The sequence below is a fragment of the Engystomops pustulosus genome, chromosome 9 (genome assembly GCF_040894005.1).
Source record: "Engystomops pustulosus chromosome 9, aEngPut4.maternal, whole genome shotgun sequence".
NCBI classification, from domain to species: Eukaryota; Metazoa; Chordata; class Amphibia; order Anura; family Leptodactylidae; genus Engystomops; species Engystomops pustulosus.
This window is the reverse complement of record NC_092419.1, coordinates 34,652,504-34,679,249: the sequence shown is the minus strand read 5'-3', so window position 1 is coordinate 34,679,249 and position 26,746 is coordinate 34,652,504. Positions and strand designations below refer to the sequence as shown.

Genomic DNA, 26,746 nt, shown 5'->3' with positions numbered 1-26,746 from the left:
CTGGTTTCCTTCATCTATTTATTAGACTCTATGAATAGACAACAAGGGACCACTAATAATCATCCAGCAGCCATAACATGGCACATGCATGACATGCTTAATAACAAGATAAAGAATCTTTCTTTATACGGAGCCATCATATTCTGCAGATCATGGGGTACACATACGAATAATATAAGACATCAAAGGGTAATAACGTCACATGAAACATTGGGAATTTAGGACCCTTCTCACAATAGCCAGCAATCTATGACTGCATACAGGGGCGGATTAAGATTTACAGAATAAGAATAGCTCCTACAAGTCTTAAATCACTTCCTACACATGGTACTAGAATCAGCCTCTTGGGGAATGGATGATGCGTCCCTTCTACCTGCTTTCAGTCTGTGGTTACAGGACCTTCAAAGGTCCTGAAATTGCTCTTGTGTACATATTCATTGAAAGCAGGAACAAATGTACAAGGATTTCATGGGGGAAGGTCTGTTTCAGTATAAAACGCGATAGGTGGGTTAGGTGGCTATGGCCCCCTAAGAAGCTTGGGCCACCACCTATATTATGATCCGCTACTGACCGCATCATGGGGGGCAATGGGGTAACAGAAGGACCCCCTGCTCTATGTATAACCACCTACATGTCACTATTGACAGCGCCATCTAATGGGGTCAAATATATGAGAGAAGATCTAGCAGTAAGCTGATGCATGGGGGCATCTGTGTAACCAAAAAACAGCTGCAACAGGTATCAATAACCTAAAAAGTCAATAAATTCTTCAGTTTCCAATTTCCAGTTTCATCAGATCTTTGGATTTGTGAACTATAAGCAGTGATTAGCCTCATGTGCAGTGTGGGAGTCACCCAGATATTCCAAACTAAACAAGTGATAGAAATGTAAATCCATCTAGATAAAGCAGTGGGTTCTGATTCGAGAACTGGTGGGGAGGGTCCAGTCGCGGCTTCAGGTACAGAGAGGTGGGAGGCGCAGCTGCTCCGCTCAGTCTCTCACAGTCTCCTGCGGCCCGGAGTGTGGCACAGCTGCGCATGCGCGGGAGGCTGCAGCCGCTGCTTCTCCTTCTCCTTGCAGGGGCTCTGGTGATTGTGCTGGGCCGGAGGTGTCCCGGGGCCTCGGCCTCTCACACTGCAGCAGCCGGGGAGCAGCGGGGAGAGACTTGTCTCCTACACTCCCAGCATGGAGCCCTGAGCTCACAGCCCGGCACTACCCGCTGTCACTGAGGCCTAAAGCGGGAAGGATCCGCACATCCCCCGGGACACCGGGAGCAGCCGACATCATGGCTCAGGAGAAGATGGAGCTGGACGTGGTGGACATCCCGGGGGATGGAGGCCTCAGGAGGTCCAACAGCGCCCCCCATATCAACGGGCTCGGGTAAGCACTGCAGCCGCTCGCTAGGGGGCGAACAACTCCCAGAATGATGATCAGGACATGCTGGGAGTTGTAGTGTCTCCAGCCAGATTACATGACATCACTTCTTCAAATAATGATGAATATTGGGTGTCAATTACACGTTTATCACAATAACCTGCTATCAGCCCATTCATTCTTCTCATAGATGTGTTGGGCTAAGTTCACACTAACTTTCCTTACGTTAGTAAATTTTACATTGGGATTTGTAATTGACACGTTAAACCTCTTATCTTTAAAAAAAAATAAAAAATTATTTAATCTGTTTTGGTCCATTTAGGCAGGGATCCAGATATCCGTGTGTTATTTTTGGGTGCAGTAATTTTCCTCCATTTGAAAAAAAAACTAAACAAAACAAAAAATGCATGGACAACGGAAACTTTCCAAACTGTCCCTAAAACTTACATTGATGTCAATGGGGGGGGGGGGGGGGTCTGGCCATTACTTATTCTCTGAAGAGGGCATAACTTTCTGATTAGTCCCCCCCCCCCCCTCTGATCATGGGACAAGGGGCATCATGTACAATTTAATGAAAATAGAAGCCGCTTGCTCATGCTCCTTCATCTCAATAACGCCTAAGTACATAGCGCAGTATCGCTACACCTGTCATTGCCATAGTGAATGAAGCCGAAGCGAACGTCTGACCTGCCCCTCCATTCACTTGGTGTCCAGCATGCGTCGTGACATGACAGTCCCCAGACACCAGAATTTGATGGAATTCCTTGCTACTATTGTTTTGGTTGATACAATGTCTCTTTTAGTGCTTGTTGCCCGTGTGACTTGTGTTACAGACTAAGTGTCAGGGTGGTGCAGGCTTAAACCTAAGGTCAGCAGCTCCTAAGCTGCTGCTATCATTCACATACATGGATGTAAATGTGCCTTGTGGCGCTTGGCGGAGGAGATAAAGTAGTGACCGTGGGGGCAGGTATATTTCTGGACTTTCTAATCAGTCATCACATTGTAGGGCACTCAGACTCTATGCAGCCTGATAACAGGGAACAATAGATTGTATCCATCTGCACAGAACGTATGTAATGTGCCAGGATTGTATAAGTAAACATGGAGTTTTTTGTTTTCTCAGTGATCACACACAAGTGTTTCAGCCGTATGGATCCAGAGCCCGCAGGAACAGCACGACTGTAGTAAATCGCCATAGTCTGGTAAGATAACCCTGGATTCAATTAGTCATCTGACTATAAAAGCTTTGTATTTCCTGCAGTCACACTGCCACACACTTGTGAGTGTCTTAAAGGTTTCCACGAAACACGTTGGGCTCTATCCATAGGATTGGGCCTAACTTGCTGATCGGTGGGAGTGAGAGCCCACACAGATCCCAAGAAGGGGGATCCCATGTACCCCCATTGCTCCCTGAGAGGAGCGGAGCAGAAGGACGCGCATGTCTGGGCGCTCCGCTCATCTCGGGGAACGGCGAGTGCTCCAATAAGGGCACAGCAGACCCCTCATTCTTGTAATGTGATCACTGAGACCCCCACTGATCAGCAAGTTAATCCCTATCCACAGGATAACTTGTTTTGTGGGAAAACCCCTTTATGTGCAATGCCCACATACACGATTGTTCAGGTGGGATTTACCAATTCAGTGAATCTCGGTTGGGTCTGGTAAATCCCATGCGTGCACAGAGTGAGTTTGTTGGACCAAACTTGCATGTGGGCAAAGGCCCCATAGGATGAAACACATCTGTTTGTGTGATGGCGGTACAGTAAGGAATAATTGCTTTTATTATTATTATTTTTTTTTTAATCTACCCTTGCAACACAAAACATGGAAGCTGCGGGGTGGACGTGCAATGTAGAATGACATGCTGCGGGGGCAAAAAGTGTCACGCTAACACTGCATGAATGTCCTATAAAAAAAAAAAAATAAATTAAAAAACAGATCTTTTAGATTTATATCCTGTATTCTGCTGCTTTATGACTTGTGCCTCAGTGACTGACACTGCTGTGTATATAGCTGCCCGTCAGTCACTGTATGGAGAGGCATCATCTCCTTGTTAATACACTAGACTCATAGTTTATCAGCACTTCTTCTGACCACAACAGGTTTTTGTGGCCACTAATAGTACAGACCTGACTACTAAAAGAACATGCTGTATCTTACCACCTCTGTTTTATTAGAAGCCCAACAGCGCTACAATATAATATACAACCTATTATGTAGTGACCACATGCTATATGGTTCCTTGCCCCACTGTGTACTGCTATTGTAATAATATCTTGAAATTATCATAAAAAAATCTAGACTACTTGGGTATCTCTAAGGGCTTATTCAGACAGGCGTGTCTGCTGCACATCTGCAAAAAATGCAGTTGTGTATTGTTTGTGTTTAGTCGCTATTGTATCCACATCCATTTTATTTTACAAGTGGGGTTTACGTCATTTTATTTATTTATTTATTTTTTTTGTACAGAAGAATATGGAGAATTTCTCATCATTTTTGTCTTCTCTGTTTGCAGATCCCAACATCGTCTCCCATCCGTATTCCAAGCAGCAGATTGTATCAGCTTAAAAGGGTAAGATCTGATAGAAAATAAGAGACTTAAAACTGATTTCAGTGAAAGTAATTGAAACAATTAGGACATTTTTTGAGACCAACTGGAATTCTGGTGTGAAATAGTTGCAGAATGTTTTTTAAAGTGAAATTTACAATAGTGGATGTGCCACATTTAGCAGATGCGTCTTTTTGGTAGTGGAAAGTATCATCTAGGTAGACGGTAGTATAAAAAGTTCTGTGACCTTTTCGGACAGGAATGTTACACTTAGATTGGCTAAATGTTGTATAATGATTGTTGAGTTAGTACAACTTAAAGGGGTTGTATTCCCTGTTGACAAGCACTGCTCCCATTTATCTCGATCTCTTTTCTGACACTCTGAATGCTAATGAATGTTGTGACACATCGAGACACGGATAAGTGACCCCTGTTCTGAGGATTACTGGGGGTCAGTTCTCATGCATTTTGAGCAACGGTGATTAGATTGTTATTCTTTATCCTGTGTGCAAACTTTGCACAACCTCTTTAAGCAGTACAGACAGCTCCCCCAAAGAAGTCGAGTAAACTATGTAAAAGAGACCAAAGAAAATCCCCATCATGATAAATTAGGGAGACTTACTAATAGATCCAGGCAGGGTGACTGTGGTATCCCCTTATATTTGTTATCCATGGCCTCCTTCCTTCTAAAATTAACTTGATATTTACACGAATTAGCCATATGCTCTGTGGGTGTTACCAGAGTCTCCCCATGCTGCAGCTTCTCTGGCTATTGCACTGCAGCACAGGAAGTATCAGCACAGAATGGGAGGGGGGAAGTGCACCTTGTAAACAGCCTGTGAATCTAAAGCTTTGGTAACGCTAAAAAAAAAAAGGCCATTCAGACTCATTATCATTGATACTGTGACAATGAAAATCTTCACTTTCTATTGAATGGCATTGGCTAATCTCGAGGTAATAAATCTATCTATGCAGTGACGCACCAAGACTTTATACTCAAATGTGACAAGTCTCTGCTCTGTTGTGTGAGAGCTGATATGTGGAGAAAGATGTTTCTATGTAATTTGCATGTAACATCAACAGGAACTATAACTGTATGCTTGACTGTTCCCAATCCTATAATAAGACTAACGGCCTAAAGATAGTGTTGGATATATATATATATATATATATATATATATTATATATATTTTTTTTTTTCCCCCTACCAAAAATTAATGAAATAGAAGTTTCCATGAAGTTTGATTTGAATGCCCAACATTTTACTGTAAATTGATATAATTATATAATGTGTGTGTGCAATATATATATATTAGAACTTTACCATAACACAATATATATCTTTATTTACAGGAGGAAGGTGTGGATTTGATGAACCGTGAAACTGCCCGTGAACGGTGAGTACACAATTTCTTGCTTTACTAACTTGTACAAAGCGGTTGTTCCCTATGGACAAGCTCTTCCTCTTTCAGTGGTCGCATATGATGAGCTGAATGGATGTGATCCAGTATCTAATAGGGCATAGACTATTCTCTTACTAACTACAGGTTTTGTCTTTTTCGGGGTGTTTGGTGTAAGACTGTCTGCTGTCTGGATCAGGAGCAATGTTTCTGCCTTGCTGATATTTTAATTATTATTAATGCAGATATTATCTGGCTCCATAATGTTCCATAATGTTCAATAAAAACAATTAACACGCAGGATAACAATAATGTAGTCTCCTTCTTTTTAATATGAACAAAATGTATAACCAATGTCTTCACGTTTTGATGCTCATTATATTTATGTTTTTATTTAGAGAGATCCAGACGGCAATGCAGATGAGCCTGTCCTGGGAGGAGAGCTTCAGCCTGGTAGGATTCACTATGGAATCTATTCATTGTTTCAAGAGGTTACACTGAATTACAAAGAATCTATCCAGAAAAGTCCCCATTGTTGTGATTATCATATGTTTTGGAATGGGTTTATCTGAAAGCTGCTTTTTGCGGAGGGTATTCCTGCTTGAGTTTCAGGGGGTCTTATGTTGTTTTCAACCTTTTGGGTTACAATGGTTGAAAGATTTGTGTAAAACCTTTTTGGAATAGATATATGCACGCAGTGGCATAACTAGAAGCTGATAGTCCCCAGTGCAAAGTCTGTTTTAGGCCCCCAACTATAATGTATGGTGTATAGTACTAGTCTTCTCATATGGGAAAGTGACACCATAAGGGCCCCCTAAACCTCTTGGGCCCGGGTGCAACCGCAACCTCTGCACCCGCTCAAGTTACGCTACTGTATGCACGTTAATGTAGCGATAAATCTGTTAGGTGACTGCTAATTCTCTTGATCTTCAGCTCAAGTACACATATTCACTGGGTCCACAGCTAGGAGTCCACATCTAGGGGGGTGATAGAATAGGCCAGTGCTGGACACCCTGGAGAAGAAAGGATAGGACAAGCTCAGGTTACACATTCCCAGCCATTTTCCCACAAAGCATCACCATCCATTAACACTTAGTATTCACAAAGATGTAGAAAGTTTTATGTAGGCTCTTAAATGAAAATTATAATTTTGGCTTTTGCACAAGTTTTATTCAACATCCTGTTTCGGATATTCCTCCCACATTCCTAAATTTCCTTTCTTTCTTACAGAGTGATAATGATCTTGATAAACTGGATAAATCTTCTTCTCCAAAGCGTGTTGACTTTGTACCCGTGTCACCGGCTCCTTCGCCTACCAGAGGAATTGGGAAGGTATTGTATAGATTTCGTTTGCTTATTGCATCTCATTGTGTGTGTGTGTGTGTGTATAATATATATATATATATATATATATATATTATTTATTTATTTTTTTTTTAACAACCTTTTATTTTTGTGATTGAAGTTTTGGTGACCTATGAAGGGGCTTTGTGACTTTGTGAATCATAATAGGGTATTACTATAAGGAGTTGTTAGTGTTATCAGCTTTTAAGTCTATTGATCCTCCATCAATCGTAAAAAGTATAGTTATGTTTCTTTATAAATTTGATGCTTTAAAAAAAATTGTCAAAATGCAATATGTATATATTTGGTAAAAATGACCTGTTTATTCCTTTTCATCCACAGCAATGTTTTTCTCCATCTCTGCAAATGTTTGTGAGCAGTAACGGCCTGCCTCCAAGCCCCATTCCCAGTCCTACAAGGCGCTTCAGCACGTAAGTGTGGTATATATTATTGGTTCCCAAACCAACTTGATACAGCTTAACATACAAGCATAATATTTGCCATGTGAACTGCTATGGTCATTCCTCAGTCCTGAGAAGGACATAGAATTAAAGTGCAGGTACACTCTTCCGTCCCATTATTACATTGGACGTGGAGAGACGGCTGCATACCGAGCCATACAGAGGCCAAGGCAACTGTCCGGTGCCCAGCAAGTATCGTTCACCAGACCCATTTATTAGAATAGGATCTGTTGAAGATACATGCTTGTGTGGCTGTGCCTGTAGTGGTATTAAATGCTTATACATGCTGTTGTAGATGCTCATGCACGTTAGATCAATAGATTAGCACTGGCCAAGTAACTGTTGTGTATTGAGTCTGCCCATTAAAGTAAAATTGAGTTGCATGTGCCAGATCATTTTGTTCTTGGGAGATAAGCCATCACCAGGTCCTAATCTTTTTATTTCCACCTGCAGTTCCCTTATCTCTCTCCGATGTGATAATCCTATTAGCCTGCCTTAGATGTTAGGTGGCCTTCAGCTCTCTCCTCCATATACCTACACTCTTTGCTAAGCTTAGTGGGGCATACAAGTGCAGATACAAGAACCTGAACCCCCCCCCCCCCCATTAATCATTTACAATTGGGGATGTCTAGAGACCTTATACACATTACACGATGGGTTGAACTCTTATTTTAACATTTCAGATATGTATGGTTGTGTAAGTGTAGGCCAAAAGCCTATAGATAATGGATGTGCCCTCCCTGGTTAGGTTTCCAGTTGAAAATGCTCAAATATGGCCTAACTTGCTGATTGGTGTGGGGTATCTGATAGGACTCCCCACGGTTTTCAAGAACAGAGGTCCTTTGTACCCCTGTTGCATTTGAGATGACTGTGCATGTACGACTGGCTGCTCCATTCATCTCTTTGGCGATGACAGAGCTGTGCGCCGCACTTCCTTGTCTGTGCCGTAGTGATGAATAGAGCAGCCGGCTTATGCGCGACTGGCTGATCTGGTCATCTCAATTGAGACCCCCACTGATCAGAAAATTAGGATAGGCCCTAACTTGCAATGGGTGGAGAACCCATGTAATAGAATTGTTTGGTATTTTAGTAAGTGTTCTAACCTTTATTCTCTCTAGCAGGCGCAGTCAGAGTCCTAATTGTATACGCCCAAGTGTCCTTGGCCCCATCAAGAGGAAAGGTATTCAATATTTTTTTTTTTTAATTGAATTTATGGTTGTACCTGTGATTTATGTTCATCATAGATATAGACATAGACATGTGCAAGATGGATATTACTTTTGTGCCTCTGCCTGTGGTACATCAGTGTATCCAAGTCTTGCTAGAAAAATACATAAGGAGTTATCAGGGCTGCCAGTTGTGAAGTACAGACTGAGTGGTAGTATAATACTCCTACACTACAGTCATACTGTGTCTGCATCACTGTATGGCTACATGTACATACATGTGTTCTCAGGCCACAAACAATGGATCCTAGATCAGTGTTTCATCAGTGTCTAATCCTTTGTCACATTTCTGCCAAAAATAATGGTCCAAGTGTCATCTGTATGTCTTGCATTTTTGTGGATCTGCCAAAAAAAATGGAACATTAGTAAATGTCAGTAGCTTGACCCAACCATTCGCAGAGTCAGACGGAATCTTTGAGTCTGTGTTCTGGTAAAGACTCTTAATTCTCTAATTTTTTTTCTACTAGTTGAAATGGAAATAGAAAGTCAACCAAAGAGACTGTTCCAGGGGACAACCAATATGCTTTCTCCTGACATCACTCATCTGTCAGATTTTAGTTGGTAAGTTTCACTTTTTCTCTGTTTTCTTTGAAAGTGCTGAAGAATTGACTGGCATGATATAGGCCACACTCTTACTGATGCCATTTCAATTATTCAAGCTCTGAGAGATGTTCCTGGCTTCACCTATTTATGACCTTATCGCTTTCTATTTAAAGGGAATGTCAACTTTTAGCAAATTATTCATATTGTTTGTGTAATAAAATGTTGTATACTTTGTATCAATTCCTCAGTTTTCTAGCTTTGTGCTTGCTGTCCTTCTATATGAAGCCTCATTGTTTACATCCTACGGATAAAAACTGGTTATGTGATGCAACGCATGTGGACGTCTCTTTATATCACACAGCTCTGATTACTTTCTGTGATTTAACAAGCCGTGTCACATGACATGATCATGGACTGGTTTTTACCCACACAATGTGAACAATGAAGCTTCATATAGAATTACAGCATTCGAGATCTTGAAAACCGTGAGGAAATGATATGCGAAGTATTTTGAAAAAATGTGTAACTTGTCATTGTACAAACAATATCAATTATTTGCTGAAAAAGGACAACCCCTTAAATAGCGTGAACACTGTCATCAATAAACTTTTGGCCATTTCACACAATGGGACCTAGAAGCGGACAACTCCATCAGTGAGAGCAGCATCTGGTGTGAGCCATGAGATTACTGTTGGAACTGTCTGCCTTCTGCTTCATACTAAGGATAAGTCTTCAAAAAATGATTAGGGGGGGACCACCACACCGCACCCCTACAGGTTATCTGTTTCAACAGGTGATAAATTGACAAGAAAACGGTAAGCAGACAGCACCTTCTCAGTGTAAAGGCTAAACCAAGTCACTGCTCCTATTTAAAAATTAGTTGATCTGCAGTAACCTGGTCTAACCACCACACTAAAAATGGCGCCCTTGCTTTACTGTCTCATTTTCTGTTTATCAGCTGCTGGGACAACTGTTGGTAATGGTGCTCGGTATTGGACCCCCAAATGATCTCATATTGAGCTGCAATTCTATTCTGTTATGAATATATTTTAAATTTGGAAAAGCCTTTTAAACAACTATACAAAGGGGTGTTTGGAGTTCAGGGGACCTTTAAAATCCAACCACTTTTTGAACCTATAGACTTTGTGTAACATAGGCAAACAAGTCCTGCAGTGCAGAAGTCTCATTTATCTTGTGTTTTTAATTTTGCAGCCTTTCCTCGGACCTTGACAGCAGCAGCAGCATCGGCTCTTCATCTGACTCCACTACTAAAGAAAGCTGCGTGACCGACTCGCCAGCCGTGTGCTCCAACTCCTGCTCTTCATTCATATCACTGGATGATCTGTCACCTAAGTGAGATACTCAGGACCAGGTCACACCCACCCCTGGCTATTTAGAGACTGTGGGGTAAAGTCAGGACCCCCCCCCCCCCCCCCGCCCGGCCGTCCTGTGTATTTTCTTTTATTTTTGTATGTATATATTTTGTAATCCGCCTTCCAGCCTGAAGGACTGTTCCAGGACTCTCTGCCATTGGAGAGGAAGGCTTGTAACTTGTGTACAGAATGTGATGTACAGTACAGTGCCACTCGCCTGCTTGTTCCAGGTATTTATCCAAATCCTGAACCTTTTGAAGTCTAAACTTTTTGCTTTTTATTTATTGTTCACGAAGAAATTTATATAATTATAGACTAGAGAATGTTTATTTAATTTACCTTTTTTTGCTGTTTTATAAGTGGTCATCTTGAAGGGAGGGAAATGAGAGGAAAATAACCCTGGATTATACAGTTCTTTATATAGTCTCTTACATAATTTCCTTATACTTCCGATATTTCCTTCTCTTTTTTTTTTTTTTTTTTTTTTTTTTCCGTTATTTTTTTATTTTATTAAATTATTTTATTGATTTGTCACAATTGACAAAAAAAGCTATTTTTTCATAGGTTGAATAATGCTTGTTTCATGCACAAGTTACTTTTTGCTCCATTACAATTGTGGCCAATGGACATTGTAATATGTAGGGCTGGTGTAATTCCAATTCTGACCACTAGGGGTCCTTTGACACAAATATATAAATTGCTGGTCCTCCTTTTAGTTTCGTGTTCACATTGCAGTTATAGGGGGCATTTGATGAATTCCAGCTCTCAGACATGCATCAAATTTACCCAAAGAGATGATCTACCATCAAGTTCATAAAAACTTTCATCAGGCCATCGCATACCATAGTGTTCTTCATTCATTATGACCTTTTTGTTTTGACCCCATTTGATTAGACACTTCTATGGACCTACCCCTTCACAAATGTGAGATGGTTTGAGGTTGTTTTTTTTACTTTTTGGTGATGAATGAGCCCCAGCTTGTATGTGTATGGTGTACAGGAACATATTAGTTTTAGATGCTCACTCTCAGCCACCTTTGCCATGTAGGACATTGTCATTGATACTGTCATTGGTGATGAGCTACTAACGGCAGAAAAATTCTGTTGCTAAATGTATATTATATGCATTATCCCAAGAAACTGACGAGATAATTAATTGCTTTATTTTGTACAGAACTGTCAGGAAAATGTCATTGAAATACAGGAAATTCTATGAATTTTGTTCATAAACATGTTAAGGTAATACAGGCAGGTTACGTACAAAATAGGGTCCGGAGGTTTGTTCTTAAGTTGAATTTACATGTAAGTCGAAACTGTATATTTTATAATTGAAGTTCTAGACAAATTTTTTTCTTATGTCCCAGCGACAATTGGAGTTTTTTGCTGTAATTGGACCAAGGATTATCAATAAAGCTTCATTACAGACACCTTACAGCTGGTCATTGCAGTCTGGGCCTATAGTAACATCCAAAGAGCTTCACCAGAGGTCACAGTAGGCAGAGGGGTCCGTCTGTAACTATGGGTTGTCTGTAAGTCGGGTGTCCTTAAATTGGGGACCGCCTGTATATCATCGGCTCTTGTAGTTCCTACCTATTCTGCAGAGTTAGATCTAGATCATCTATCCAGAATAGGAACATTAAAGATACAATTTGTTATTTTAATTTTTTTGGGGGGAGAGGGAGTAATCTGCACTAGATACATCTTCCCAGCTGCAATGCAAATAATAATTCTATATAATGTGGATTACTCCCAAAAAATATTGAATCTTTAATTCATGTTCTGGGGAAACCTTGTAAGAAGAAGCACAATCTTTTTTCACTGGGTCATATTTTTTAAGAAAATGTCCCATATTGTACAAAGTAAAGCTGGATTTTAAGAACAGCCAACAATTCTGTAGCAACGTTTCAGAGGACTCTCCGGCCCCTATAGAATAATAAATGTCACAATGATAAATGCACAAATAAATGACGTGTGAATGGTCACATTTCTCATAGATTCTATAGGAATAAACTTCTTACAGGTAACGCCCAGTTGTCAGTTTATTTGGACATTTCCAAGAGAGATAACAGAGGTAAAAGGGGTGAGAAAAGTTGCTTCAAAACTATTGCATCTCCTCTTTAAGAGGTGCCCTGTGCCGGCCTGTTGCTTTGTGGTTTGGGGTTTAAAGCCTCCAGTACGATGATATCTTTATATTAAAAATTGCACAAATATTATAGTAACCTTTTCCCATTTTCATTTACATATAATCTTACTACAAAGTGATTTTTGTACTCTTCTGGCCTGTAGATTTTTTTCATTTTCTATGTATTTTTGGTTAAAGTTAATGCACATGACGTATTAAATTGTATATATTTTATTTCATGGCTGCTAAGTAGATGGGGCCTGCACAGTAGTCAGGAATAGCCTGCAGATTCCCAGTCATTGTTATTCCACTGTGATGGCCTTGGTCTCTTATCACTTCAAGTTGCAAAGTAGAAACATTTTTTTTTTCTACGACATTGTGATGGAGCTGTCTAATGCAAAAAAAAATAGCAGTGTTTTCTGTAAGTAAAGTTTCTTGGCAAAGGAAGGGCCGTGAAGTTCTGCAGGATAATTCTACAGTTTATTGTATTGACGTTTGGTTTGAGACATTGTTAATAAAGTTGGTTGAAGCGAGCACATGAAGTGCACTTTAAGTCTGTGCATACGCTGCACGTTATGGGCCCTTGTATAGTTCTGTGATACAGCGCCTACTGCGGGCCCATACTGCACCTACATGTGCTTACAATTTTATATTGGGGGGCAGGGGGCTCATTCACACGGGGATGGGTAGATAGAAGGTGGAATTTTGCTTTAGGAAGCCGGAACTGGCTGTTTTGGGCCTCCATTTATCAATAGGAGTTTATGTGAAAATGGGTCAAGCGGTAGGGAAAATGTAAACTAATTTTCAATGAGATTTTAAATCTGATGCCAAAATCTGCTGTGTGAACTGCGCCTATCGGTGTCACGTATGTATATGTGGCCATATGAAGAATTTTTTTTGTCTTTCTTGCATGCTTCATTGCTTACTATGAAGGTATCGCCCCATTCCAGGACACCCGGCCTCCTGGGGAGGGCCTAGAGGCACGATACGGTGTCCTTTTACAGACCATGAATGTGAACGGCCGGCACAGTCTGTCGCTGTGACCCCTGAGATTTTTTTCAGGGGCCATATTGGAGCTGGCCATGCACATAGGATGCCCTATGAGGTAAACCAGGCATTTTGACCAACCCTATGTCTCCAATATTAACCTCTGCAGTGCCTTATTGCATTAAACGTGCATCTATCTGGCGAGCGGACTCTTCGCCTGATACACAAACCATACCGTGCCATGGTTGGGTTAATGTGCTGCTTTATGAATGCAATTGCCACTTGATGACATTAGCTTTCCGCTAGTGGTGCCAAAATGTGTTCTGTTTTTTTTTTTTTTGTTTTTTTTTTTCTATAATCATGTCGGCATTTGTAACCGTGTGCAAATATATTGTATATAAAGGTATAAAAGTGTTATTTTTCAGTGAAGCCTTGTCCTCATGTAAATGAATGTCTGCTGTACAGTTGTCATTTTCCATGCTCCAACCCCCTTTTAGGTTTTATTTTGTCAGTTCTGCTATGTACTGATCCGCTCTAGCAATGATACTGCTGTGTCATCAGAAAATCTTAGATCAGTCTTTTTTTTTTTTTTTTTTTGACCAATATTTTCATAATGCAATAGTAATGTTACATTGTGTTTAAGTGTAAATTAAAAACCTTTCAACCTGAAGTTTTAATGCCTCTCATTGGGGAAAATCCTCTGGGTTCACCGATATGAGCGTTTGGTCTCTGGAAATCAAGCCAAATGTCGCATAGTGGAGAAGAACGTTTGGGAATTTGGTTTCACTTTCACTTGCCCAATGGGATTGGGAAAAATCTAGTAAAAGGTTCGGTAACAGCTTGTTCCCCTCTTTCCAATTTGAACACATAAGGGGGGGGGGGGGGTTGTCCTGCACAATAGCAAACTAAAGTCAGTTCCTCCTGATCACCTCATACACATGCACACTCGGGGAAGATGCATGTATGGGAGCAGGAAAGTGTCCTCTTCCAGAGAAACAAAGGATGGAGCATGGTAACAGTAAAGATGCCTGAAAATAGTAGGTTCAGCCAAAATGTTTAGACTTTTTCTTGGCTTGATCATCAGAAAGCTGTCGTACAAGCCATGGAAAATTCTTGGTTTTGGACGCAGCAGGTCTTTTTGTGAACAAAATCTTTAAATTGTATTTTTCTTCTTTTTGATTGATTTTTCTTTGGTTCCAATCTGGACAAAATGTTAAAAAAAAAAAATCAGTCCGTTTACAAAGCTGCACATGGCCTTCAGTCTAAAAGCTTCAGTAATATCCAAGGTGGAGAGATTTAACCCCTTCCCGCACCCTGACGTGATTCTACGTCATAGGATGCGGGTAGTTCCCGCACCTTGACGTAGAATCACGTCATGGCGATCGCCCGGGCTCAGAAGCTGAGCCCTTGCGATCGCCGCAGGATCCCAGCGGTACGCGGTAGCTGGGATCCCGCAGTAACAGCCGGGATCGCGACTATCGCGATCCCGACTGTTTAACCCTATAGACGCCGCGGTCATAGTGACCGCGGCGTCTATGGTGTATCGGCGCGACGATCGGCACCCTCTGTGCAGGGCACGGAGGTGCCGATCGTTGCCATGGCAACCCAGAGGCACGATCAGGTCCCCTGGGCTGCCTATGGCTGCTGCCTGCTAGGATCGTGCACTGTGCACGATCTAACAGTGCAGCTGTCAGCCTATGCAGACTGCATAGGCTGACTATGTAATATGCTGCAATACATTAGTATTGCAGCATATTACAATGAACAAGTGATCAAATGATCACTTGTTCATGTCCCACCCTGGGACAAAATAAAACAGTAAAAAAAAAGTTTAAAAAAAAGGTGCAACTAAAAAAAACTTATTTAAAAAGAATAAAAGTCCCCTTAAGTCCCGTCCCATGCAGTAATCATATAAAACCTAAAAAAAGTGAAAATCACCAAAAAACCCACAACATATTGGGTATCACAATGTCCGTAACAACCCGTACAATAAAATAAAATGGTCACTGAACCCGTGCGGTGAACGCCGTAAAAAAAAAACACAAAAAACCTCACAAAAATTATTACATTTTCACATCTGACCGCATAAAAAGTGCATAAAAAGTGATCAAAAAGTAAAATGTACCCCAACATCATACCAAGAAAACGTACAGCTTGTCCCGCAAAAAATAAGCTCTAAACCAGCGCTGTAAACAAAAAAATATAAATGTTCTGCCCATTGTTACATGGCGATACAAAAACAAGTAAATGTCTCACAAAATGAGTTCTATATTCTGCAAAACAAGTTAACCATAAAAAAGCCATACAAATGGGGTATCGCCGTAATCGTGATAACCCATAGAATAAAAATAACACATTATTTTTATGGTACGGTGACCGTCCGAGGAAAAAAATGCTAAAAACCATAAACAAGAATTAATGATTTTTTTAATCACCACCAAGAAAGAGTTAATAAAATCTGATTATTGGCTATTGAGCCCCCCTGTAAATGATGTACCTGAAAAGTGGATCTCATCCACAAAAAAATAATACCCCATATGTCCAAATTACAAAAAAAATAAACATTTTATAGCCTGTAAGATGTGACATTGCAGATCTGCTCTGAATGGCGCCTCCTTCCGTTCTATGCCCGGCCGTGCGGCCGTACAGCAGTCACCGCCACATATGGGGCATCCTCATACTCGGGAGACATTGGGTATCAAACTTTGTGGAGTTTTTTGTCATTTAATACTTTGTGACGGTTTAATTTTTGGCCAAAATGAATATATTGTCTAAAAAAATGACAGCTTGTAAATTAGACCTCCATTTTGTTTTAACCACTGTGAAGCATCTAAAGGGTTAACATACTTCTTAAAGTTGATTTTTTACACATTGAGGGGTGTACTTTCTAAAATGGCATAATTTATGGGGGTTTACTGCTGTTTAGGCCTCTCAAAGTCAGTTAAAGCTGAGCAGGTGCCTCTAAATAAGGGTTTTGGCGTTTTTCATAAAAATGAGAAAAATTGCTCCCAAAATTCTGAACCTCCTAACAACCTAGAAAAGAGAGGGGATGCATAAAACCCTATGTCGATATTAAGCAGACATTCGTGAAATGTTAGTTATAAAGTTACTTGGGTGCTATGACTATCTGCCTGAAAAGCAGAACATTTTGAACTATGAAAATGAAGAATTTTTAGAAATTTTTGCCAAATTTAAGTTTTTTTCATAACTTAACACAAAATATATCATCAAAATTTTTCTATTACTTTGAAGTACAATGTGTGACGGTAAAACAATCTCAAAATCCCCTGGATATGTTAAAGTGTCAAAAAGTTATAACCTCCTATAATGACACAGGGCAAAATTTTAAAATCAGGCCTGGTCCTCAAGGTCTAAAATGGCATAGACACGAAGGGGTTAAAGGGAACCTGTCAGCAGAAATTGACCTAATAAACCATTGCCTGTATGTTGTTAAACAGCTGAACACCTTCTAGATGATGTTTCTTTTATGACCCAGAATGGGGGCATTTTAAATAAACTTTGAAATAAATAAAATAAACTTTGAAATGAGTATAAATTGGTTGTATAAAGTCAGAGGTGGAGATTTTAACATTGAAGTCAAGCTCTCTCTTCCTCAGAAAGCCCCCAAAACTGTAACTGTAACATCCAGAGACCTCACTAAGCAGATCTGCAGAAGTCCTGTGCATGATGCCTCACAGAGGAGGAGGCGTTTTGAGACCGGGAGAGCTTGACTTCCATGTTAAAATCTCTGCCTTCTTGAATTATAATAATAATTCTTTATATAGCGCACACAGATTACATAGCGCTGTCAAATTGGTCCCTGTCCCCATGGGGCTCACAATCTAAACAACCTAACAGTATGTTTTGAATTTGTACAACTAATTCACATTAACTGGTTAAGGACCCGGCCCTTTCCTGTTTTTTCATTTCCATTTTTCACTCCCCACCTTCAAAAATATATAACTTTTTTTAGTTTTACATGTACAGAGCTGTGTGACGGCTTTTGTTTTATGCGTAACAAAATGCACTTCATAGTGATGGTATTGAATATTCCATGCCATGTACTGGGAAGCGGGAAAAAAATTCCAAATGCAGTGAAAATGGTGAAAAAACGCATTTGCGCCATTTTCTTGTTGGCTTGGACATTACGGCTTTCACTGAGCGCCCCAAATGACATGTCTACTTTATTCTTTGGGTCGGTACGGTCACAGGGATACCAAATTTGTATAGGTTTTATAATGTTTTCATACATTTACAAAAATTAAAACCTCCTGTACAAACTTTTTTTTTTTTTTTTTGCTGTCTTCTGGCGCTAATAACGTTTTTATACTTTGTTGTACGGAGCTGTGGGTGGTGTCATTTTTTGCGACATTTGATAATATTTTCAATTATATCATTTTTAGGACTGTGCAACCTTTTGATCACTTTTTATAGTTTAAAAAAAAAAAATTTCAAATTGACAAAAAAGTGCCATTTTCGAGTTTGGGAGCTATTTTCCATTACGGGGTTAAATGCATTGAAAAACCGTTAATATATTTTGATCGGGCATTTTCGGACGCCTCAATAGCTAATGTGTTTATGATTTTTACTGTATATTTATATTTATGTCAGTTCTAGGGAAAGGGGGGTGATTTGAATTTTTAGGGTTTTTTTATTATAATTTTACTTTTTTCTTTTTACTATTTTTCAGACTCCCTAGGGTACTTTAACCCTAGGTTGTCTGATCGATCCTTTCATATACTGCCATACTACAGTATGGCAGTATATGGGGATTTTCCTCCCCATTCATTACAATGTGCTATCAGCACATTGTAATGAAGGGGTTAAAACGAAATAGCCTCGGGTCTTCAGAAGAGCCGAGGCTAACATGGAGATGGATCGCTGCTTTCCGATGACGTCACGGGGAGCGACGATCCTAGGCAAGGCGCATGGGCACCGCCATCGCCGGCAGCGATCGTCCGTGAGCCCTCTCCATGCAGCGGGACCGGACCGCCGTCGTGAATACATGGCGGGCAGCCGTGAGCCAGTTAAAGTTGATTTTGTGAATGATGGGACCATGCTAGGCCATGAAATAAACATGATCCGGAAGGTGTAAAGCTGCTAGACAACATACTAAAATGTGTTTATTAGACTAATTTCTTATGACAGGTTCCCTTTAAATCATGGCCGATTATTCTACAACTTTCTGTAAGCGCTCTTAAACTTCTAGTTATGTATAAAGTGTTTGCTCAGAAATGTACAACCAAGTTTAGTACCATGAAATCATCAGATATTTCTGACAACCAGGAAGCCGAAGGCAAGTTTTTGTCTTTCACTTGTAATTATGATTGGAGAATGTGCAGATGGAGCCAAGTTTACCTTGAGTTAAGTAAACTTGACTTTTTTCTTTTTCTTCAATGATTTCAATATCTTCTCTTGTATATCATGATACATGGCACCATATTCTCTTCTCCATAATTCAAGGGTCTGCAGTCCATTTGCTTGGAAGCGCCTGCCAGGATCCCTATTGGGGCTAAAAAAAAAATACGTCTAGAAGTGTTTTTTTTTTTTTTTAAATAAAAATATCATTATCATACCACAGATAACGGGATCACTGCAAAATCTGTGTGCGCTATTTAAATAAAGGATATTATTAAATTATTATTAAAAATGCCATTGACATCAATGCAAATTTTATGCCATCCGTTATGTTCTGTTTAGGCAGGGGTCCGTTATCCAAGTATTTTTGGACCAACAAAATGAGAGGCTGCAGTACTTTATCTCTGTTTGAGGAAAAAAAAACTAAATCAGAATAATGGATCCATGAAAAACTGAGCATATCGTATGCCATAAAAATCCCATTGACATCAGTGTAAATTTTAACTGATACGGTAAACCTCAATTCTTCACTTTTTTAACGGAGGGAAGGAATGGTGCTGGGAATTTAGACTTAGACAAAAAGACTAAAAGTAAAAACTAAATAAAAGAATGTCAAAGTTAAAGAAGACCTGACGGGTCAATTTTTGGCCCTAAACCAACTAGAGGTCCTTACGGACCTGTGGTTTAGGTCCCAAATTGACCTGTTTGACGATTGTAGATTAACTCCTTACTGAGCCCTCTCCATAGTTGGTAAGTCTTTGCTGCATATTGCTAGCACCAATCAGGAGTGTTATCCCTTCGATCACCCAAAAAGATGGCGGCGCTCCCCGTGGCGTCATCGGGAAGCGGCGATTGATCGAGTCTTCTAGTCTTCTGAAGTCTCGTTTTAATAGCGGTTTTTCACTGCGTTTAACCCGTAATGGTAAATAGCGCCCAAAGTCCAAAAATTGCCCTTTTTTTTGTTGCCATTTTGAAAAAATGTAAAAAAATTAAAATGTGATCAAAAGATCGTACAGTCCTAAAAATTATAGCATTGAAAACGTTACAAAATTCGCACAACCCGCAGCTCTGTACAATGAAGTATAAAAAAGTTATTAGCACAGTCAAAAAAATAATTTTTGTACAGGAGGTTTGGTTTTAATTTTTGTAAATATATGAAGACATTATAAAACCTATACAAATTTGTTATCCCCGTTATCGTACAGACCCAAAGAATAAAGTAGACATGTGATTTGGGACGCTCAGTGAAAGCCGTAAATTCCAAGCCCACAAGAAAATGGCGCAAATGTGTTTTTTTTTTTTACCATTTTCACTGCATTTGGAATTTTTTTCTTGTTTCCCAGTACACGGCATGGAATATTCAATACCATCACTATGAAGTGCAATTTGTTGAGCAGGAAACAAGCCACCACACAGCTCTTTATTTGTAAAAATAAAAAAAGTTATAGATTTTTGAAGGTGGGGAGTGAAAAATGGAAATGAAAAAACAAAAAAGGGTCATTAAGGGGTTAAGAAATATACCGTATATTAAAAAAAAAAAGCTTTTATACTCCCTTTATGTGAGTCTGATGAGGCACAACAGACTCATATTGAAAAATCCTGCACTGGCGCCTCCTCTCGCAATCCGGCAATAACTATAAAGTTTATTTTTAAGATGATCGCTCAAAAATCGTTAAGGACCTGTGGGCGGTTTAGTGTCCTAAATGGCCAGGTTCCCTTTAAGTGTCTTTAACCGTGCGAATGTAGTAACACAGGAGTATCATAGAGTCCGAATCTGGCTGCCACATTATGCAATTTCTGCTATATTAGAAGATTAGTGTTCTCTTAAACAATCCAGTTCTGGGCCATTGTGTTTTAAGATGTGTGTCCATGAAAAGCAACAAAAGAAATTAGATCATAATATGCACAAATGTTTAATGGGGTCAAAGAAAGCAGTTGTAGAATAGGGGTAAGTGGTGATGAGGCATTGGGATTAACTTGTAGGTTTCTGTCCTGTTTGTAGGATATGAAACAACATATGTGAATCTAGAATGTAAACCTTCTACTTCATTGCATTACAATGGCTGCAGTGACTCCCCCTTGTAGCCCTCAGGCCGGGACCTCTTGGACTTGTCTTTGTTTCAGCTGTTTTTCTTCAGTACAAGGACTCTGGCGGCCCCTCTTCTGAGCCTGGCTGCACCTGCAGCCCCTGCTGTTCCTTCCCTTCTGTCGATGTGTATAGTAACACAAGGGTTTTATTATAGGGTCTGCCTGCAGATGTCATTGTGGAGCCAGTCACCAAGTCTAGCCTCACTGCAGGATCCCTCATGGTTACATGCAACAACAACTTGACCACTTTCAAGTAAAGTCCTGAAATAAGACTTTGGACAAGTAAAGGTGCAATATGTTTGAAACTTATTTTGTCTTGTAAATACTCCATATAATATCTGATTACACTTTGGGAAGGGAGATTTATCATAATCTTGTGCACCGCACAATCATGTCCTTCACTGTTGCACCAGTCACACTAAGAGGCTATGGCTTGGTGTTGGATTCTGTTATAACCTGCACTCTAGACTCTCGACTGGTGTGAGGGGGTGGGGGGCAAGTGCCAGTAGAAGCAATGATAAGTGCCCCCTATATGTTCAGCAAGTAACACTGCAACTGTGGGGCTTCAGGTTTCCCAAATGATCCCTTGTTTGTGGCCCGTATGAATTTGGTAAGTAAGAATCCCTCATATCGACCGAAAATGACTGCCCGATGCGCAAAGGTGGGCTGGGATAGGACCTGCTCTATAATTTGCGGTGGCAGCATTCTGCCCATGCATGGTATGACGCGTGAATGGTGCTGCTGCAGGCATGAGCACTTGGAAAGTAATGGGTCCCAACACATGGCTCCATAACACGTCTGTGTGCACGAAGCCCAAAGTTGCAGAAAATTTCCATCAAAGAACAATTGTCTTGGTTCTCCTTCCAGTCCCCTCTCTGTAGACTAAAATGGTATATGTACACCTGCTGCGTATTAATGAAAATGGTGAACGAGCAAAGGAAAGAAAAACAGGCGCAATGACACCAGAAGACTTCACTGTGCTGTACCCACGGCGCATGCGCAGTAAACCTGTGGTGTACTACTCTGGCTTCATTGCTGCAATGCTTAAGAACTCATACAGGGCTATTCAGGACAGGGTCAGCGCCAGCACTGGGCATACCCGGCACTTGCCAGGGCCCAGAGCTGCTGGTGAGGCAGGAATCCACAGGGGCTGTATATAAAATAACCATAAAGGTGCTGTTTGGGATGAAAAAAAACTAGGAAATATTTTAGGGAACAGGAGACTGTTTTTGTTTCACAATTTTTTAATATTGCCAGGTGAGTTCATTGCAAAGGGGCCCTATGGCGCTCTGTCACTCAGGGGCCTCCTACAACTGACCCTGAATGTGGACACTAAACTACAGGTCCTATGGGTGGTATAGTTCCGAATCACCCTGACAGGTTCCCTTTAGGGCCTGATCATTATAGGACATGAGATTCCCTGATAGTAGATTATTACAACTAACCGGTCCAGTCCCCCATAACTCTATTCTTCTTTCAGTATATCTTAGAATGGCCGCATTTAGTAGAAAATAAGGGTTTTTAAAATATTATATATGAGCCTGAGGTGCTCTGCAGAGTGAGAGCCGGTGCCGATCAGGCCAGGGGCATAAATAAATTACTTGGCAGTGTAGCCCATAGGTGCTCTGCATAGCACCTCAGGATCATTTGAATATTTTAAAAACCTATTTTTCTACTAAATGCGACTGTTCTAAAATATACTGAAAGAAGATTACAGCAAAGGGGGACGGGATGAGGAGGTAAGGAGTAATCATCTACCATCAAGGAATCTGATGGTAAATGTCCTTTAAAGGACACCTGTCATCAGGTCTGTGTCACTTGTACTGTCACTACTACCTGTTGGAGCAGCTCACAAGGATCCCATCCCAGCCTTTATCTAGTTATTTCATACATTATTCATTGTAAAATCACATATTTTTTATCAAGTAAATGAGGCTGGTCACATGGTCAGAGGCAGTGATATCACCCCTGTTACCCCCTCCCCTCTCCTCCCCCTGCTCATGTCTGTGTGTAATGTATAGTAAAGTATTGCTGGTATCAGTGCTGCATCTGCTGACATGCTGCATCCTCCTAATACACAGGTGAGAGACACAGACATCAGCTACACATGAATCTGACATGTTCTGCTGTAACATGGCTGCCTGGAGCTGCTGTATCCCTCCTAAACACACACACATGCACACACAGGCTGCAGGGGGCGTGGCCACCAGCACCAGGAAGCACATCACTATACAGCCTCACATCATTATACAAGCTGTCAGTCATGCACTGGGGGTGTGGCTGTGCCTCCCACTCATGAATAGAGTGGACAGCTTGAATATGCTAATGCTTCATTGGACATTTCACAGGTCATTTGCATACAGCTTTAGGACCTCATTGCTTAGGTTTACAGGTATGTAGAGGGATAATGAAGGGATAGAGGCAATGCTCTCTAAAGGCAGTTTATGAAAATATATTTAGTTTAGGGGGGTTATTTTGCATGACGGGTTCTCTTTAAGGTTGTTTCTTATTTCTAACACCACAATAAATTTATGAGAATAAATGGAAAGATTACTTATATTTCTATCTTCCCCGTAGTAGCATAAATACTACCGCTCTGATGCCAAAACATAACCCCGCGCACAAGAATATATTGCATCCACCAAATTGTGAACATTAACCCAGCGGATCCAATACGCTTTAAAATGAATAACGGGTAAACCTAGAGCATTAATCACTCATATTAAAAGAAATACATACTCCGAAAATGAAATCCCAAGTCCACTGCTGTAAATGAACACTTTGCGGAAAGTTGGCCAAACATTCCATTTGGCAAGTAGCACATAAATAGGAGCCACGCTGTGTAGGATGGCTGCCAGAGAGATATTACTCAGGACGCGACTAAACAATGAACTCTGCCTGAGCAGAGATTTAATGAAACAGACACAGGCATTCCACTTCAATTTATAGATCTCATATTGAGGACAGCTACAATGTCTTACCCCTGGGGAGGTCTACGTGGGTGCTACACGGGGGAATTGTTTCTAGCAACTAAATCTCTATGCAATCACTAGGTGAAGGTCTGGTTACTGCTCTTCGAGCGAGCGCCCTCCTCAATTATGCAGTCACTATAAGTTATGGTCCCTGGAAAGCAGCGCAATTTGTCTGGACGGCAGATACATGTATTTCTGGAGTTAGGAGGAATCTGTAAAAACAGCTGTACAGGTAGATGACACCTTACCCAGCATGGAAGAAACTGCTTATATTCATTGCTTTGTAAGACAGAACTTGGGCAATGTTTTTTTTAATAACCACAGAACTGGGACACCCCTCTGACATGGAGTTTTCTGCCTATAAAAGTCCTCGCATGTTTCTCTTCGTGCGCCAAATGCAGGGAGACAGCTGTTGGAACATATTACTGCCAATTCTGTTAATCTAGGTGTGACAGCGTGAGACTGAATTCTAGAAAAATAAATATTAAAGCAAACTTGTCCGCAGGTTTTACCTCTTTATGAAGTGTTCCCATGTATGTGTTAATGCTCTATCATTCAGAACATATGGGTAGTTATATAATATACCCAATAGAATGAAATTATAATAGTCCCATGCTGGGTGCCAATCAGCCTTGAACTATCGCCAGAGGCGAAACCCCCTTTTGACAAAGTGTGCCCCTTCCAGCTGTGCCCCTGGACTGTGTGAGTATTATAGCCCCTGTATATGGTACTAGAATCAAGCTTCTTGGAGAATGGAGGGTGCGTCCCTTCTGTCTGCTTTCAATCTGTGATTTCAGGACCTTTGGACCTTCAGAGCCCTTCCATGCTGTAGCATCATAGGCTGTAACAATACCCCATTCCACTTTGTGCGGAAACTTCCTCTGCTTCCATGAGATTACTTAAGGCAAAGGAAGGGGGAAGTGCTTTTTAGTGCAAACTAGTTGCACATGTAATTATATAGTGTCCGCGCCACATTGCACTATGCCCGATGTGGCACAAATTTCTTCACTGAAAGGGGCGTTTCGGTACACAGTGAGACCGTGAGCTACGTTAAAAGTGCACCAAAAAAAAAGTCGGAGCAGCTTAAGGAGCGCCAAATTCATGAAGAAAGTGTGCCACAAATCATGAATCCGGCGCCCTCTGCACACTCCACTTCACTGTTTTTAATAAATGTAGGCTATTGTATTATGGTAGTGTCAGACTGGCCCACCAGAGGATGCAACCTAATTTAGAGGCTACTTGGTCTATTGCATATGGGAGGATGAATAGTGGGCCCAGAGTCATTTTATCTGGTGGTTCCAAGACACTGTATGATGGACTAATACATTACATGGAAACTATATGGAAGCATTAATTGGATATTGTATTCTATAGGAATTATATGGCATTATTTTACAGTGAATATTTGTAAATATCTGTATGCAGATTTATTCTATTAAAAAAAAAAATGTCACTCTAAAAGTAATGAAGACGAAGGCCCCAAGTGTATTGTCCGACGATAATGTACTGTGCCGCGTTTAATTAAGATTGTGCGCCCGATATCCTGCATGTGTCTCTTCCCCGCTCAGGTTCACTGGAGTTCACCTTCTTCTTCCTGGTGCATGTAAGTGCAATGTCTTGCGACACAATTTGATTCTAAAATCCCGTGCTCATTCCCAATCAGTCGGATCGTCCGATGGCCCTCCTCCTGATTTCTGTTGCATTGAAGACAGCGCAGCTGCGCCAATATCCGATCGCTTGCAAAAAAATCCCAGAACAAACCACTGTTAAATATCTGTCTTAGCTGCGCATATCCTGAAAACCGTGAACAGTCTGACGAAAATGCTTAGTAAATAAGCCCCATTATCTATAAAATGTGGAAACATTGTCACCTCCATCGTCATCTCCTTGCTATAATTATATTGTGAGCCCCATTGGGGACAGGGACTGATTTGGCAAGCCCTGTGGAGCGCTGTGTAATCTGTGTGCGCTATATAAATAAGAGAATTATTATTATTATTATATAGCATTAGCGCTAACTGTTGCATTAGGCCTTGGTTCCAGAACCCTTATAATATGGTTGCCAGGAGATTCACTATTATTGCACTCTACTATAAAATCCCAATGATTCATTTTCATTCTTGTCTAAACACACATCGTATAGCTGCTTGAAAGATTGGATGTCCATAAGCCACCAGTACCCTCCTATGGGTTCTTGGTCTTGTCTGCATATCAATTCCACAACCCTACGACAATTCATACCATAAATGTCTACATATAATATAAACTGTGCATGAAGCCAACAACGTTCACATCAAGCCAAGGAATTTTAAACAATTACTTCATTAACGTCTCTGCGTTCTACATACTGAAACTTTCTGAAGTTATTCAAGTCAACACAATTGGGGTTGGACGGGTTATTTTTAGCACAGATTTGACTGCGGTGCTTTTCATTCACTTCACATCAACAACAGGAAGTGTGCAAAGACCTGTGGAGGGTTGTGCTATTGTTATGCTGATGTTCGCTCCCACCATCAGCCTGTTGTATGGCATACGGACTGGAAACAATATAAAAGGTGCTAATAGGTTGTATGAGGAAATATTTGTGAAAAATATTTTATGGTTTTAGTGTTTAACAGTTTGTAATACCAAAGGGAAAGTAGAGAATTACTGGAAGAAAACTTTTAGATGACTTGTAAATTTATACATACTTAGGCTACATGCACACTGCCGTGAGCCCGCTGCAACGTAGCACGGTGGGAACACGGCAGCGCGGGGAGAGGAGGTGAGCGCAGCTCACCCCCGCCCCTCTCCATAGCGATATATGGCTGCGGCTCTGTAATACGGGAAAAGATAGGACATGTCCTATCTTTTCCCAGGCTACGGAGCGGTACGGTGCCGCACGTGTGCGGCACCGTACCACTCCCGTAGGGCGCCGTGAGCCCATAGAAGTGTATGGGGGACGTATATCG

The 26,746-nt window shown here is 40.8% G+C and overlaps 1 protein-coding gene and 1 non-coding gene across 5 annotated transcripts in view; both read left to right on the top strand.

Annotated features, from left to right (window-relative positions):
* The first annotated feature begins 941 nt into the window (after positions 1 to 941).
* The window catches only part of LOC140077158 (P2R1A-PPP2R2A-interacting phosphatase regulator 1-like), a 981,687-nt gene continuing 955,882 nt past the window's right edge, over positions 942 to 26,746 (top strand). For 2 of the 4 annotated variants that reach the window (XR_011849720.1, XR_011849721.1), the window contains exons 1-10: positions 942 to 1,380; positions 2,498 to 2,576; positions 3,890 to 3,946; positions 5,276 to 5,319; positions 5,721 to 5,775; positions 6,553 to 6,654; positions 7,009 to 7,097; positions 8,246 to 8,307; positions 8,821 to 8,914; positions 10,109 to 11,520. Coding sequence is in view for 2 of the 4 variants with exons in the window: in XM_072124080.1 (XP_071980181.1) it covers positions 1,286 to 1,380; positions 2,498 to 2,576; positions 3,890 to 3,946; positions 5,276 to 5,319; positions 5,721 to 5,775; positions 6,553 to 6,654; positions 7,009 to 7,097; positions 8,246 to 8,307; positions 8,821 to 8,914; positions 10,109 to 10,253 (822 nt within the window). In the remaining 2 variants the exon portion in view is untranslated. Of the gene's footprint in view, positions 1,381 to 2,497; positions 2,577 to 3,889; positions 3,947 to 5,275; positions 5,320 to 5,720; positions 5,776 to 6,552; positions 6,655 to 7,008; positions 7,098 to 8,245; positions 8,308 to 8,820; positions 8,915 to 10,108; positions 14,048 to 26,746 lie in introns of those variants that run through there. The other 2 variants (XM_072124081.1, XM_072124080.1) reach the window with 2 other exon arrangements.
* LOC140101518 (small nucleolar RNA U109) lies at positions 8,388 to 8,527 on the top strand. Its single transcript, XR_011850112.1, has one exon. It is a non-coding gene; the product is annotated as a small nucleolar RNA U109 (small nucleolar RNA).